The sequence below is a fragment of the Carassius carassius genome, chromosome 14 (assembly GCF_963082965.1).
Source record: "Carassius carassius chromosome 14, fCarCar2.1, whole genome shotgun sequence".
In the NCBI taxonomy this organism is placed as follows: Eukaryota; Metazoa; Chordata; class Actinopteri; order Cypriniformes; family Cyprinidae; genus Carassius; species Carassius carassius.
The window spans coordinates 30,812,250-30,830,194 of record NC_081768.1 but is presented as its reverse complement, the minus strand read 5'-3'; the positions used below and the strand labels follow the sequence as shown (position 1 = coordinate 30,830,194).

At 43.7% G+C, this 17,945-nt stretch overlaps 2 protein-coding genes across 3 annotated transcripts in view; one reads left to right on the top strand and one right to left on the bottom strand.

Annotated features, from left to right (window-relative positions):
• LOC132157493 (uncharacterized) overlaps positions 1 to 17,945 on the top strand; it is a 194,840-nt gene that overhangs the window by 100,796 nt on the left and 76,099 nt on the right. The window lies entirely within an intron of this gene.
• LOC132157613 (E3 ubiquitin/ISG15 ligase TRIM25-like) lies at positions 124 to 5,096 on the bottom strand. The gene is made up of 7 exons (XM_059566962.1): positions 4,473 to 5,096; positions 3,392 to 3,487; positions 3,079 to 3,312; positions 2,364 to 2,523; positions 870 to 1,811; positions 294 to 333; positions 124 to 142 (listed from the first exon to the last, which is right to left on the bottom strand). The coding sequence occupies exons 1-7, from the start codon at positions 5,043 to 5,045 to the stop codon at positions 124 to 126; spliced, it is 2,064 nt and encodes a 687-aa protein (XP_059422945.1). The 5' UTR covers positions 5,046 to 5,096.

The following is a 17,945-nucleotide window of genomic DNA, read 5'->3' as shown; positions in this document are numbered from 1 at the left end:
CACACACACACACACACACACATATGCTGCTCTCATAGAACTTTAGAAAGTTTAGATAAAAATAAATGTAGCACAACCCCATTCAAGTAATTTGCATGCAATGTTCTGGTTGCCATGACAACCTCACATGTTTGCTGCTGATCTATGTAATCATAGCAAAGTCACTTCAATACGGAGTAAGGTTTGGACTGAAAAATGTGCAAATGCTAAACCCGACCAGGGGTGCGTTTCCCAAAACAATAGTTGCTAACTAAGTTAGCAACTTTGTTGCTTGTAATGCAATTTCCCATTGCTTTCCCTTCAGATTCCTCAATGCACCTTCAGAACCTTGATCTGTGCAACAGAGTGAAAATACACTGGTGTATATCTGAGGTGATTTCACATAATCACACAGACCGTCTCATTTAGTTAGAAGCCGTGGATACTAGGCATGGCAATCAAAAGCATATGCAAATGAACGTGAGCTTTCAGGAGTTTAAGTGCACTAAACAACTGGAGGAATCTTGCATATGATTGACAGTTCACCACAACATCCAAATATAACACTGTTATCACTGCCTGGCTTGAATTTATGTATTTGTGTTAATAAATAAAGACAAGTCCCACCCTATAGTTATTCACATTCTTAAAGCTGTTTCACTCAGAAATATGTCAGAATAGAGAAATCAATCAACCGTAACTACTGTAACAGGACACTACTTACAATGTATGAGTGGTGAAATCAAAAATCTAAATGGCAAGATGTAGTAGAGGTTTGCTTTTGTTACATTTAAATTGATGTTGCTTTTTCTAGTTGTTAAGATTAAAACAAGCCTAAGATAATGACTTAATAACAAAGGGAATGGCAAAACTAAATGATTCAGGCTTACCGGTATTGAGCGGACTATTATCATGATGGCAAGCATCTACAGACTGATCTGAGGAACTCGGGGCTGCCTCTTTTTTTTCCTCTTTGTGAATTACAGCAACATTTTTCAGAAAGTCTGATGTAGATCCATTTTGTGACTGTTTGTCTGATGTTTTTACCTCAGATTTTGCAATACCAGAGTTGAATACACCACCGGATACTGGCATGGAAAATGAAAAGGTTGAACTGCTTGATGACTTTTCAGCCTCAGTTGTAGAGGACTCAATCTTGAAGCCTTCTAAGGATGCTTTATCAGTTACTGTACTGGACCTAAGAGCATTGCCTGGATTGGCTTTAAATGTTGTCGCAGCAGGTTGGCAGACAGAACTGGAGGTAAAAGAGAAGCTTGACGGAGCAGCAGAGGTCTTGTTTTTCATATTTGGTTTTGCCGTCTGACACAAAATGCTGTGACTAGATGTAGCCTTATTTCCTCCCAGGAAATCCTCCTTTCCATCTTTTGTAACCAAAATTAACCCTTCTTCCAGCGTTGCATTACTTTTTTCAGTGCTGCATGGTGCAGTATTACATGGGAGCACTGGAGCTGCTGACACATTCTTACGTTGTGGTGCATCAGTCCGAATCGTTTCCTTCTCTGCCTGAGCTCCAGAGCCAGCAGATGTAACCACAGCATCCTTCAATCTAAACCCAGAAGAAACTGTTTTTATAGATCCAAATGTGAAGCCCTTCAAGCTGACATCAGCACTGGTGGTGTTCTTAGCAGAATCTCCAGACAGTCCAAAAGAAAACACTTTGGCTGGAGGAGCCACTGGAGCAGAGCCTTTGAGCTCCTCTACAGGTGTCACCTTTGCTGTAGAAGGACTTATGAGATCAGTTTTTTTGGATGAAATCTGAGGATATGCTGGAGACAGGTTGTAGCACACAGAGGGACCTGTAGCAGCAGCAACTGAGACAAATAAAAGGAATGGTTTTAAGCGGGTCTTAATTACTGTATAAAAATGTGAAAGATACTGTATAAAAGAGAGTGAGAGAGAGAGAGAGAGAGAGAGATAAACTGACACATATCTTCATAACTGGACAAATGTTTAACAAAAATGAGATATTTAGGGCTTTATGAAATAAAATATGCATAGTAGTATTACTTGTAATAATATTAGCATAATTACTTTATTACATCTGAGACTTAAATCTTGTAAAAGGGGCATAAAAGGTGCTTTTTAAACATATGTGGCACAGACCGATAAAACCATAAATAATATCTCCAATGGGTTTGTAAATATGTAATTAATATATATCATACATGTAAACACATACCTCCTGTATATCCTAAAACCTGACAGTATATAAGTAAATATGAAAGATATACATGTTAAAAATGTAGAGGAATAAAAACTGTATAATAAATACAAATGTATTATGTTAAGAAATTTCATTTTTAACGTGCTATGAGATGATGGAGGACTTATCTCTGAGAGCAGATGAATCTCCAGGACTTTACCTCTGTCTGAGATCTTCTTCAGCTCCTCTTCGCAGAAATCCTCCAGTTTGTCTCTCAGCTGATGGACAGATTCTCTCAGAGCATCAGAAGAGAAGAGAGAACTGAAGAGATCATCATTTACGTCTGTAGATTCAGGAGGTGCTGAGAGAGACTGGAAACTCTACAGAAAACAGAAATAAAACTTAACAGCTCCACACTTCACTCAATAACCTGCAGGAACATCAGATCTTTAGTATTTCACCTCAGTCCAGCACTTTCACTGCATCAGCTTCATTCTTCTCATATTCGTTAAATCACATTAGAGCTACAGACTCCAGTATTTGCCACTTACACTATATGTGAACTTTCTAGACAATCGCTTGGATGATGAAACATCTGCTAAGAATATGAATGTCCATCTAACAGCTGGAGCACATCAACGGCGTCTCACTGAAGAGTTGAGTTGATTTGTTCAGCAGAAGGCAAAGGCTATGAGTGTACAAACCATTATTTAGGCTATAACTTTGGAGCCGTTAGTGACACTGAAAACTCAGGACCCTTAAGACACGTTCAGGTTTTGCTTGGTTTCAAATCAGAAATAAATATTAGTTAAAAAGGTGAAATGTTATTGACGTTTTGTCACATTATGCCCTCATGAAATCTGTCTCTGTGAGTCTCTGTCACAGCAGGATCTGTTCAAGTCCACTATGATCCTGTTCTTCTAGATCTGTGTTACCTGCAGGAACTGGATGTGATCCTGTGTGTGTGAAAGCTGCTCCAGCTCAGCGTCTCTCCTCCTCAGATCATTGATCTCCTGCTCCAGTCGCTCCAGTCGTTCTTCAGCTCGACTCACTGCAGTCTTTTCCTGATCTCTGATCAGTCGTATCAGCTCAGAGCGGCTTCTCTCAATGGAGAGGATGAGCTCAGTAAAGATCCTCTCACTGTCCTCCACTGCTGTCTGTGCAGAGCGCTGTTAGGACACACAGTGATTCAGCTTCAGTGAGTCTGAACTGAGACGGAGACAAACTTCTCTTCTTCTCCAGACTCACCTTCTGAGACTCCACAGTCTCTCTCAGCTGCTGGAGATCTTTCTCTCTCTGCTGGAGTCTCTGCTGGAAAGTCTTGTGCTTCTCTTTCAGCTGGTGCTGGAGAAATCAATGATCATAAATACAACAGAAAACTACTATGAACAACTGAATTCAGTAAAAGTAGGGTGAAAAGGTTTATTTGAACTGATAATCAGTGGGTGTAGGTTCAAGCTCCAAGGGGGATAATCGGTTACAATCATCATAAATTAATATGGAGCATGAGGACTGTTTCACACTGCAAGCATAAGTATATAAAAGCGAAACTGACTCAGACATAGCACTTCACAATGACAGTGTCTCTGCTGTTTAACAGACCAGCAGCTCTACACAGAAAGGTCCCACTTCATATTAGGTGGCCTTAACTACGATGTACTTACATTCAAAATAATAATCTGATACAGTGCACTTACTGCATACAAACATGTGTTTCACACTGTATTTATATTTTTAAAATACTGGCATGTAATTACATCTGTAATAAGTTTCTTTAATAACATCTGTAGTTATAATGTTGACCCATCCCTTACACCTTAACCTAACCTGGAACCTACCCATAACAGCGAACCTTTCCTAACTTCTCGTCTCAATAGCAGTAGGTGTTTTGCAATACAATATGAATACATTAAGTACATTTAACTTATTTTTTATTTATTGAAGGACATAGTAGTTACGGCCACTTTATATAAAGTGGGACCCAGAAAATAAAATGAACTGAAGCTATAAATAGATAAATCTGGATTCAGTCAGATATGGAAAATCACCCACATCGCTGCATTCAACTTGCATTTTGACTGATAGAAGTATGTTGTCAAACAATGGTTGAATATTTCACTCCATCATTTAATGTTGCTTAATCAAGGCCAATTTTATGATAGATTAGATTGACAAAGGTTTACAATGCATTTTCAGACTTGGCAATGAAACTCTTCTTGCTCCTCTTATTTTGCTGACGTGCCGTGTGAATGCTGTAAACTGTTAATATGGGTTCCAATATAAACAAGCCAAAGTGTTAACCATTTCATCAGTGTCTAGTTCTAAATACCTGTGTCTCTGTCATTTGTGCCGCAGCTGATACAGTGCTGTGGTTTTTATGTTCATCCATCGCACACAGCACACATATACACTTCTGGTCAGTGCGACAGAAAACCTCAAGAAGCTTCTGATGTTTCTGACAGATCATCTCCTGCAGTCGTCCAGTGGCTTCAGTCACTTTGTGTTTCTTTCCTTTAAAGAAACTCTCATGTTGTTCGAGGTGATTCTGACAGTAAGAGTTCAGACACACCAGACAGGACTTGACAGCTTTGTATTTTCTTCCAGTACAGACGTCACACTGCACATCTCCAGCTCCAGCGTAACAGTTATCAGAGAGTCTGGTCTTCTTCAGCTTCTCCACCACTTCAGCCAGCACGGTGATTTTAGCTAAAGCAGGTCTTGGACTGAAGGTCTGTCTGCACTGAGGGCAGCTGTAGACTCCCTTCTGATCCTCTTGATCCCAGCAGCCTGTAATACAGATCGTACAGTAACTGTGTCCACAGGGAATGGCCACTGGATCCTGCAGGAGATCCTGACAAGCTGGACATGTGAACTCAGCCTGGAAAATTCTAGCATCTGCCATTTTACTGTATGAATACAGAGACAAACACACAACAGCTCAACTGCACTTAAGTTTCTTTTCCTATGAACTCAGATGATTCTTGTTTCCTGCTTCTGTGTTTGAGTGATGTGTGTAAAACAGGTTTGTCTTTGAATATGTAAAGCAGGTTCCTCATTCCTACTCGACACACCTAGCTGTTATTAAAGTAAAAACAAAGACCGTGGCTTGTTGATTCAGGTGTCTTTAATTAAAGATCAAACTAAACTCTGTGGGAAAGTGACTCTTCTGGACTAGAATAGGGAACACTGATAATTTAATGTTTACTAAATGTCAGTCTCAGAAAATCAATTAAAGATTAGAAGGAATCAGGACCACAGCATAAAAAAACTGCAGTAAAAACTGCATCCTAATTATTTTTGTAGGACTGAAAACTGTGTCCAGATTTACAATTTCTTCATTATTACATGTATGGATCTGTTTTCTAAATTATAATGTAATGTCGTAATTAAAGCTGTTTCACTAGTTCACAAAGTATATGAAGAGCTTATTTTTAAAAACAGATAACTCTGATTTTTTTGTTGTTGAAATTTTCAAAAATCACATTTTTTATTATGTTATCATGTTTTTATTGTGTTTTATTAGGGGTGTAACGGTACGCAAAAATCACGGTTCGGTACGTACCTTGGTTTTAAAGTCACGTTTCGGTTCATTTTTGGTAAAGTAAGGGAAAGAAATGCAAACATTAAACTGCAGGTTGTTTATTACTATAAACTTTTTTTAACAATTTGTTTACACTTTTTTTTTTTTATAATTTTTATAAAATAAAAAAAAGAATAAGAAATAAAATACTAATGCAAAGTTCTCCACTAAATAAAATACTCTCAGTCTCAAACAAATATCATATAATAAAATATAATGAAAAATATAAATAATTAACTATGATTACAGTGCAGCATTACCAATCCCAGCTTGTAGGCCTGCTCATATTTAAAAAATTTCGTTTATTGCGTTGGACCAATCGGAATTAAGAGCAAAGGTCTGTTTAAATGCCGACGGGAGCTGCGTTTTAATTACAATCGTTTTTTTCCTAGTTGTAGTGATGTTCACACTCGCGTGATGCCTTTTGAAAACCTTAGGCCAGTGACACACTGGCATATTGCACCTGTCAAACATAGTCTATTTTGCCGTCAATACTGTTGACAGTGTCCTTTATCAGTAGGCTTTATATTTATGCTCAACATGAAGTATAGATATTGTTGTCGTGAAGACAAGATCCTGGTCTGTCGGCGATCTCCCTCTATGTAACCTATAGTAGCAGCAGCACGCCAGCACCGCGTCAGGAACGATTCTGGTGTGTAAAGACACAGAAAACGCGAAGCAGCCCTCACGCAACTGACACGCAGCAGAAACGCCACACTCACGCCACGCAGCCAGTGTGTAACCGGCCTTAGAATCAGCTGCTGGGCAGAATTTGGATTAGGAGACTTCTGCCACTTAATATGTTCGTTTGGAAACACGAAAATGTACTTATGTTCCGCAAACAAAATATTGCATTCGGTCATTCGGTACACACGTGCACCGTACCGAAAGCCCTGTACCGAAACGGTCCAGTACGAGTACACGTACCGTTACCGTTACATGTTTTATTGTGTAAATTAGCTGTATTTTTTTTTTTCTAATCAAAATAACCCAACTGAAGTTTGATTGAGAGTAATGCACAATGAAAAAAAAACAAGATTTTCTAAACCGATTACCAGTTATTGCCAGACCCAGTTCCCGGACTGCAGTGACCATCTGATCTGGGTGGCTACAGTGACCTTGGAATAAGAAAGAAACAGATTAATATTAGTGCATATATAATTTTTCTTACGATGTAGCAAGTTCATTGAGTTTTGTGGGAAGTGTTCCTGGTTCCAGTTGACCTAATTAAAATATGTTGTAAATTTGACCAGAACTTATCAATTCTTTGTTTGTGGTGGCATATTTACCTTCTTGCTTATGCCACCACTTAGTCCTGGCCACTAACTTACTTCCTTTGACAAAACAGCCCTAATACCCACATCACTTGTATCCATATCCAAGATGAAAGGGCATTTGGGGTCTGGATAAAGTAAGATTAGACCCTATTCCATCTAAGCTCCTAAAAGAGGTGCTTCCAGAAGTCACATATCCTCTTCTGACTATTATTAATTCCTCATTGTCATTAGGATATGTCCCTAAAACCTTCAAACTGGCTGTTATTAAGTCTCTCATCAAAAAGCCCAAACATCATGACCCCAAAGAACTAGTTAATTTTAGACCAATCTCGAATCTCCTTTTTCTGTCCAAGAAACTAGAAAAGGTAGTATCCTCACAATTATATTCCTTCTTAGAGAAAAAATGGTATCTGTGAGGATTTCCAGTCAGGATTTAGAACGTATCATAGTACTGAGACTGGTCTCCTTAGAGTTACAAATGACCTGCTCTTATCATCTGATCGTGGGTCTATCTCTATATTAGTGCTATTGGATCTTAGTGCTGTGTTCGACACAATTGACCACAACAGTCTTTTGCATAAATTAGAAAACTTTATTGGCACTAATGTAAGTACATTAGCATGGTTTAAATCGTACTTATATGACCGCCATCAATTCGTAGCAGTGAATGAAGAGGTATCATATTGATCACAAGTGCAGTATGGAGCACCTCAAGGCTCAGTACTAGGGCCGTTACTCTCCACGCTTTACATGTTACCCTTGGGAGATATCATCAGGAAACATGGTGTTTGCTTTCACTGTTATGCTGATGATACTCAGCTCTATATTTTTTTGCGGCCTGGCGAAACATTAATTAAATTAACGGAATGCAAAGTCGATTTATAAAACTGGATGACGAGTAATGTCTTACTGCTAAATTCTGAAAAAACAGAGGTGTTAATTATAGGTCCTAAAAACTCTTCATGTAATAACCTAGAACGCTGTCTAAGACTTGATGGCTGCTCTGTCAATTCTTGGTCATCGGTTAGGAACCTAGGTGTGCTATTTGATAGCAATCTTGCCTTAGAAAGCCACGTTTCTAACATTTGTAAAACTGCATTTTTCCATCTCAAAAATATATCTAAATTATGGTCTATGCTCTCAATGTCAAAAGCAGAAATGTTTATCCATGCGTTTATGACCTCAATGTTATATTATTGTAATGCTTTATTGGGTGGTTGTTCTGCACGCTTAGTAAACAAACTACAGCTAGTACAAAATGCAGCAGCAAAAGTTTTTACTAGAACCAGGAAGTATGACCATATTAGCCTGGTTCTGTCAATACTTCACTGGCTCCCTATCAAACATTGTATAGATTTTAAAATCTTGCTTATTATTTATAAAGCCCTGAATGGTTTAGCACCTCAGTATTTGAACGAGCTCTTGTTACATTATAATCCTCCACATCAGCTGCATTCTAAAAACTCAGGCAATTTGATAATACCTAGAATATCAAAATCAACTGCAGGCAGCAGATCCTTTTCCTATTTAGCGCATAAACTCTGCAATAACCTACCTAACATTGTTCGGGAGGCAGACACACTCTTGCAGTCTAAATTAAAGACCCATCTCTTTAACGTGGCTTACACAAAACACACTAATACACTTCTAATATCCAAATACGTTAAAAGATTTAAAGGATGCATTAATAAGGTAAACCGGAACCGTGAACACTACCAATAACACCAGGAGTCACCTGGATCCAGTACTTATCCAGACCAGATGGTGGATCAGCACCTAGAAAGGACCTCTACATCCCTGAAAGACAGCGGAGACCAGGGCAACTAGAGTCCCAGATACAGATCCCCTTTAAAGACCTTGTCTCAGACGACCACAGGGACAAGACCACAGGAAACAGATTATTCTTCTGCACAATCTGACTTTGCTGCAGCCTGGAATTGAACTGCTGGTTTCGTCTGATAAGAGGAGAACTGGCCCCCAAATTTTTTCGTCCAAGTATATTAAACTCACAGACCACTGTACATTTGCCAAGATCAAATCCATTAGCCTTTGAAATGTACTTTGACTATTAGAGAGGCCAAAGGCAAAAACCTTAAAGTTAAATAACCCATCTTGTTAAAATCTTTTGGATATACTTCACCATGCCAGTAGCCACTGGCAAAGTCCAGGGTGGAAAACCACTGTTCATTGCTTAGACTATAAAGCATCATCAATATATCAAAGAGTATACTCATCCTTTCTAGTGACATCATTTAACTTACAATAGTCAACACATAACCTTAATCTTTCTTTTTAACAGGAATAACAGGAGCAGCCAATGAGGTACCCGGTGAGAAACCATTTTAATAGACTTGGCATCCCCAGTGTCAATTTTATCAGTTAATAATTTCTTACATTAATAACCCTGAGTGGCAACACCCCCTTTTCTATCCTACATAACACAAGCTACTTAGCTACTAAGACATCAGTAAACAATCTATCAGAAGGTTCCTCTAGTGAAGTCCCACTACATCAAGATTTCAGCTGTCTGTGGCAACCAAATATGGATCAGATTTCGGTTAGAAAATTGAGAGTGGAGAAGAGATTCTTGATGATTAGCATTTATTTTGAGTCTTGAATATGCATCTGAGGTATCTCGCTGACTTTACAGATTTCACCTCACGCTTCCAGGTGCCCCCAAAATGAGGAACACTCAGTGGGTTATAGCAAAATCGTTGAGCGATGAAGCGATGCAGAGAAAGCCAGAAATGCATCAGTGTCTAGATGCTCCAACTACAGTAGATTATCAGACCTAAAATGTGAAGACAGTTATTGACAGAGAAGGAATTCTCCACTATGTTGACTAATTCAGGCATATAACATTTGTGTCCTTGGGCATGGTGTTGGAGGGCAAAGATGGTGCAACATGGGCTACATGTTGTCCCGAATGGAAGCACCTGTCATTCATATATGGACAACACTTTAGTTGCTCTACTGCACACCTCAGACCACTTCCTTATAACTTCTTACCTCAAATTTACTCCTGAAACGGCACACACTCCACCGCAGGTCACCTTTCGCACTACCTACCCTTCCTCTCTCCCTCTCACCTATTCTCTTTGGTTTCATCCTCACTTCTTTCACTCTTTCAGTTTTCAGCACTGGACAAGAACAGTGCTACTGACACTCTTTGCTCCACTCTAACCTCTTGCTTGGACAAATTTTGTCCACTGTCATCCAAACCAGCATGCACCAGCCCATCTGTCCCCTGGCTGTCCGATGTTCTCCGTGAACATGGCTCTAAAACTCAGGCCTGCAAAGAGGAAATGGCATAAATCAAGAAAATCTACCAACCTCAGTGTGTATCAGTCACTCCTCTCTTCCTTTTCCTTTTCAAATGTCTTCACTGCTAAAATATCATCTCTAAATTCTCTTCACTCTCAGAGACGGACGTTTCCAAACTTATCCTTTCCAATCATCCTACTACTTGTCCACCTGATCCTATCCCCACTCACCTCCTTCAAGCCATTTCTTCTTCAGTCATACCTTCACTTACTCAAATTATCAACACCTCTCTTCACTCCGGTAGACTTCTCTCAGCATTTAAGCAGGCTCAGGTAAACCCACTGCTTAAGAAACCATCTCTAAATCCAGCACTTTTAGAAAAATACAGACCGGTATCCCTTCTTCCATTCATTGCAAAGACACTTGAGCGAGTTGTGTTCAGCCAACTCTCTATGTTTATTGTTCAAGTCAACCTCCTGGACAGCAACCAATCTGGCTTCAAAAGCGGCCACTCACCTTAGACTGCCCTGCTCTCGGTTACTGAAGCCCTGCAGATGGCAAGAGCAGCTTCCAAATCCTCATTACTCATCTTGCTGGATCTGTCTGCTGCTTTTGACACAGTTAAATTCCAGATAATCCTGTCCACCCTCAGAAAGATGGGCATCTCTGGAACCGCACTCCTGTGGTTTAAGTCATACCTCTCACATAGATCCTTTAGGGTGTCTTGGAGGGGTGAGGTTTTTAAAAAGTCACAATTTCTTGCTACTGGGGTTCCTCAAGGCTCAGTGCTTGGACCGCTTCTCTTCTCCATCTACATAACGTCAGTAGGATCTGTCATTCAGAAGCATGGCTTTTGCTATCACTGCTATGCTGATGACACTCAACTCTACTTCTCATTCCAACCAGATGATCTGATGGTAGCTGCTTGCATTGCAGCCTGTCTGAACGACATTTCTAGCTGGATGAATGACCATCTCCTTCAGCTCAATCTTACTATGACAGAACTGCTTGTGGTTCTAGCAAACTCATCATTTCATCACAACTACTCTATACAGCTGGGTTTGTCAACCATAACTCCTTCCAGGACAGCCAGAAACCTATGAATTGTAATCAATCATCAGATAAGCTTCATAGACCATATTGCTACAATGACCCGGTCCTGCAGATTTGCCTTATACAACATTAGGAAGATTAGACCCTTTCTGTCAGAGCAAACCACACAACTTCTTGTCCAAGCTCTTGTTCTCTTGTAATGCTCTTCTGGCGTGCCTTCCTGCATGTACTATCAAGCCTCTGCAACTGATCCAGAATGCAGCAGCGAGGCTTGTCTTCAATAAGCCAAAGAAAGCTCACGTTGACTAATACACACTCTCTCTCCTCATTCTCTCCTTGTGGTGCCATCCCAAAGACGTTCAAATTCACTCTCAAGGACCTTTTCCTGGACTGTGCCCAGCTGGTGGAATGACCTCCCAATCTCAATTTGAACAGCTGAGTCTTTGCTCATTTTCAAAAAACATCTTAAGACACATCTTTTTCACCAGCACTTGACCAACTAATACTAGCACTTACCTTTTTCTTGTCTGTTCTATTCTTGAAAAAAAAAGAACATAGCTACTTGTTCTGTGCTAGACTAACTGAGACTTGTCATGGCACTTGTAAACTGTTGTTGGTCTCTCATTGGTCTGATTGCTTCTATTGTTCTCATTTGTAAGTCGATTTGGATGAAAGTGTATGCTAAATTGTTAAATGTAAATATATATCAGGCTCTTTGTCCTTGCTCATGTAACTCCACAGGAACCGCAGCAGGCTTGTCTTGGGGCAGCAGGTGTACCTGGTGAAACATGCCTTTATGTAGTTAATAGCAACAGTGTGCTGGCAGAATCTCAGGAGGAAACCAAGTTAGAATGGTCCCAAAGTTGGTCCAGGCAGCAGTTTACTATTAAAAGACTGTCCTTGATGTTGGAAGGAACAGTTAAAGACTATCCTGTCTTTATCGTTATGATGTACTACTGTAATAAGGAAGAGCTAGGATCCAAGTGCAATGAAAGAGTTTATTGAGAGAGCGACGACACAAGTCTCTGTAAAACGGGAACACAGGTTGCTGCAGGTTATGCAGGGAAAAGGTCACTCAGAACAGAAACGGCAAATAGCTAAGAACAAAGGATAGATCACGGGACGGTCTCCGTAGAGGGTCCTCGATGAATGGGTCAGGGGCTCTCTCTGAATAGTGAACGGCAGGAATGCAGCAGGTTAACAGGGAGACCGGCTAGCGGAGCCTTGACCTCTCGTTCCCACGTATTGGGCGGCCGCAATGCTCTGAGCGCTGCTCAGGTAGATCCTCGACAGCGGGAGGGCTGGACACAGTAGAAGAGAGGTTAATAGGCAGTGATAAGGTGTAGCTGACCTGAACCTGACTGTAGACAGGACTGTGACAAGACAAGACGGAAACAGCAGGGTTTGTAGATAGCCACCAGCATCATACTCCGATGAAATAATCCGACAACTGGCAAGAAAACAGAGGACATTAAATAGCAAGTGAGTTAGAGAGGGAACAGGTGGAAAGGATCAGCGAAAAGGCTACAAATGAGAAACAGCTGAAGAGGGAAAGGGAAAGAGCGAGGTAATGACCAGCAGAGGGAGGAAAAGGAAAGGAGAGACAGAGAGGAGAACCAGACTCATAACAGTGCCCCCCCTCAACGAGCGCCCCCTGGCGCTCCCGAGGGAGGGGTCTGGCGGTTCCGGAGGAAATCATCAATGAGAGAGTGATCCAGGACGTCCCGGGAGGGTACCCAGCTTCTCTCCCCAGGACCGTAACCCTCCCAATCTACTAAGAATTGATGGCCACGACCGCGACGACGCATATCAAGAATCTTGCGTACAGTGTAGACAGACGTGCCAACGGCCTGAATAGGAGGAACGGAAACACGAGAAGGAACGCGAACGACTGATTTAATGCAGGAAACATGAAAAACCGGGTGAATGCGCCGGAGCTTAGGAGGAAGCCTCAACTTTACCGTGACGGGATTAATGACCTTGGAAATCTGAAAAGGTCCGATAAAACGGGGAGCTAATTTACGAGACGGTGCCTGGAGAGGCAAATTGGTAGTGGAAAGCCACACCCGTTGACCACACACGTACCTAGGACTCTTGACGCGACGTTTGTTAGCATTACTTAGAGTACGAGCCCTAGACTGACACAGGGATGCTCTCACCCGTCTCCAAGTACCCTTACAGCGTTTAATAAAAGCCTGAACGGAGGGAACGTTGGACTTGGTCTCTTGCGAGGAGAACAGGGGGGGTTGGTATCCCAGACAACAGTGAAATGGCGATAGACCAGTAGCAGAGGACGGGAGCGAATTGTGAGCATATTCTGCCCAAGGTAATTGTTCGACCCACGAGGAGGGATTCCGAAACGCCAGGCTGCGCAGCAACCGGCCGACTATCTGGTTAGTGCGCTCCGCCTGCCCGTTGGTTTGGGGGTGAAAACCTGACGAGAGGCTGACGGACGCACCAATCAGACGACAGAATTCCTTCCAGAATTGAGACGCGAACTGGGGTCCCCTATCGGAAACTACGTCAGAGGGAAGCCCGTGATTCTTGAAAACGTGAGATACCAGTACTTGAGTGGTCTCCTTGGCAGAGGGGAGCTTAGGGAGCGGTATAAAGTGAGCGGACTTGGAAAACCGGTCTACCACCGTGAGAATAACAGTATTACCAGCCGAGGGAGGAAGGCCGGTAATAAAGTCAAGGCCAATGTGGGACCAAGGACGCGAAGGAATAGGAAGTGGTCTAAGGAGGCCGGCAGGCGGGGAGTGACCAGACTTAGTCTGAGCGCAAATAGCGCAAGAGGCCACGACGCGACGTACATCGGGTTCTAAAGTGGGCCACCAAAATCGTTGACGGACCGTAGCTAACGTGCCCCTAACGCCGGGGTGGGCAGGTAATTTGAAAGAGTGGGCCCACTGAATTACAGCCGAGCGAGCGGAAACCGGAACAAAAAGGAGGTCTTTAGGAACGTTACGCGGAGCAATAGAATGGGACAGCGCGCGCTTAACGAGCCTCTCTATACCCCAGACAGCTGCACCAATCACTCGCCCCGGAGGGATTATCTCCCGGGACGTGGGGATGTCGCCAGAGGGGTCAAATAGACGAGACAAGGAGTCTGGTTTGACGTTCTTAGAGCCAGGTCGATAGGAGATAGTAAAATCGAAACGCGCAAAAAATAACGACCAGCGTGCCTGGCGCGCATTGAGTCTCTTGGCAGAACGAATGTACTCTAGATTTCTATGATCAGTCCAGACTATGAACGGAACGGTAGAGCCCTCCAACCATTGTCTCCACTGGTCTAACGCTAAACGAATGGCCAGGAGTTCACGATCCCCCACATCATAATTCCGTTCCGCAGGCGAGAGGCGACGAGAAAAAAATGCGCACGGATGAATCTTATTATCAGAGTCTGAACGTTGAGAAAGAACGCCCCCAACGCCCGTCTCAGACGCATCAACCTCGACTATGAACTGTTTGGATACATCAGGGGTCATGAGAATGGGCGCGGAGGTAAATAGATGCTTTAAACGATCAAAAGCCCGCTGAGCAGACTCAGTCCACCTAAAGCTGGTCTTATTCGATGTGAGAGCGGTAAGGGGCGCGGCTATCTGGCTGAAATTGCGTATAAAGCGCCGATAGAAATTGGCGAATCCAAGAAAACGCTGCAACGCGACTCGCGACTCAGGAATGGGCCACTCGGTAACGGCTTGTACCTTACCGGGGTCCATGCTTATCCCCCCCGCAGAGATTACGGAACCAAGAAAGGTGACGGTGTGGGCATGAAACGTGCATTTCTCGGCCTTAACGAACAAACGGTTCTCCAGGAGGCGCTGGAGAACACTTCGAACATGCTGGACATGAACCTGGAGAGACGGCGAGAAAATCAGAATATCGTCTAAATAAACGAAGACGAAAACGTTAAGCATATCTCTCAGAACGTCGTTGATAAACGCTTGAAAGACTGCAGGTGCGTTGACGAGGCCGAATGGAAGCACCCGATATTCAAAGTGCCCAAGAGGGGTATTGAAAGCGGTCTTCCATTCGTCCCCCTCCCTTATGCGGATCAGATGATACGCACTACGCAAATCTAACTTAGTGAAGACCCTAGCCCCCTGTAAAAGCTCGAACGCGGATGCCATAAGCGGCAGGGGATAACGATTCTTAACAGTAATCTTGTTTAGCCCCCGGTAATCGATACAGGGCCGAAGAGAGCCGTCTTTTTTCTTTACAAAGAAAAATCCCGCACCTGCCGGCGAAGACGATGCGACAATTGTACCCGCGGCTAACGAGTCTGACAGATAACTCTCTAGAGCTTTGCGTTCTGGACCCGTTAGAGAATACAAACTACCACGAGGGGGCGAAGTACCGGGCAACAGATCAATACTACAATCATAGGGACGGTGTGGAGGAAGAGAAGTGGCCCGGGACCGACTAAAGACCGCCCTCAGATCGTGATACACCTCCGGGACCCCAGTCAAATCGGCCGGCTCCTCCTGAAAGACAGAGATGGGAGAGACAGAAGGATTAAGCGGATAACAGACAATTGACATGGCAAGACAGGTTCCATGACAGAATACTATTACTAGACCAATCGAGGTGAGGATTGTGTCTGGCTAACCAGGGGTGACCTAGAACTACCGGGGCGTAAGGGGAATGAAAAATTAGGAAGGAAAGGGTCTCATGATGGTTACCAGAAACGGTTAGAGCTAACGGGATAGACTGAAGGTCGATACTGGGCAGAGGACTACCATCTAAAGCAAAAAGGGGTGTGGTCTGCTTACGGCTCCTCAACGGAATACCTTGTCTACGTGCCCAAGCTTCGTCGAGGAAATTCTCCTCCGCTCCAGAATCTATTAAAGCCTTGCATGAAACGGTGGTACCAGCCCAGCTCAAGGTTATAGGAATGGATGTGCAGGACGTGGACGAGGAGATCAAGGAAGTTGCGCTCACCAGTACCCCCTCTTCTACTGGCAAGCGTTGGCTTTTACGGGGCAGTTCAAAACAAAGTGACTGGCCGATCCGCAGTACAGGCAAAGTCGATGGACAAGGCGTCGTTCTCTCTCCTTCGCTGATATACGCAGACCGCCCAGCTGCATTGGCTCTGGAACCGGAGTAGAGCGGGGAGGAGAAGTCGCTGCAGCCGTAGAACGGGAGGTGGAGTCGGCATCTCTGACGCGGCGACGTTGATCAAACCTCTTCTCCACCCGGATAGTGAGATCAATGAGTTGGTCGAGACTCGTAGGTAGCTCGCGGGCAATGACCTCATCCTTGACCTGAGCGCTCAGTCCCTCCAGAAAGCGAGCCGTGAGGGCAGTTTCGTTCCACCCGCAGGTGGTCGCGAGAGTATGGAACTCTATGGAGTAATCCACCACGGATCGTCCTCCCTGACGGAGTGAGGAAAGCTGACGAATAACTGCAACATCTCTCCCTTGAAAGTATCGAAGCGCATGGTATATTCCGCCCTCGCCTCCCACGCCGCTGCTCCCCAATTGCGTGCACGCCCAGTCAGAAGGGAGATGACATAGGCAACCCGGGCTCGCTCATGGGCATAGGTAGCTGGTTGGAGAGAGAAAACCACCTCACACTGCGTGAGAAACGGACGACACTGAGTGGGCTCTCCACTATAGCACGGGGGGTTATTCACACGCGGCTCCGGTGTCTCAGGCGTCCCAGGAGAGGGCGGAGTAGCTCTCCGGAGCAGCTGTACCTGGGTGGATAAATCAGATAGCTGAGCGGCCAGCGTCTCGACCACACGACGAGTAGCGGTAAGTTCCTCATCATGTCTTCCTAACATCGCTCCTTGCAGTTCGACAGCCGTGTGAATGGTTCTTTCCTTAGCTGGATCCATGTTGGTCGGATTATTCTGTAATAAGGAAGAGCTAGGATCCAAGTGCAATGAAAGAGTTTATTGAGAGAGCGATGACACAAGTCTCTGTAAAACGGGAACACAGGTTGCTGCAGGTTATGCAGGGAAAAGGTCACTCAGAACAGAAACGGCAAATAGCTAAGAACAAAGGATAGATCACGGGACGGTCTCCGTAGAGGGTCCTCGATGAATGGGTCAGGGGCTCTCTCTGAATAGTGAACGGCAGGAATGCAGCAGGTTAACAGGGAGACCGGCTAGCGGAGCCTTGACCTCTCGTTCCCACGTATTGGGCGGCCGCAATGCTCTGAGCGCTGCTCAGGTAGATCCTCGACAGCGGGAGGGCTGGACACAGTAGAAGAGAGGTTAATAGGCAGTGATAAGGTGTAGCTGACCTGAACCTGACTGTAGACAGGACTGTGACAAGACAAGACGGAAACAGCAGGGTTTGTAGATAGCCACCAGCATCATACTCCGATGAAATAATCCGACAACTGGCAAGAAAACAGAGGACATTAAATAGCAAGTGAGTTAGAGAGGGAACAGGTGGAAAGGATCAGCGAAAAGGCTACAAATGAGAAACAGCTGAAGAGGGAAAGGGAAAGAGCGAGGTAATGACCAGCAGAGGGAGGAAAAGGAAAGGAGAGACAGAGAGGAGAACCAGACTCATAACAACTACATAATGCAGAATGTACCAAGACTCTGAACTCTTGTCAGCTTCTCCTGGAGTTCTGGATCTTGGCAACATAACCAGCTACCTCTAACTTCTGG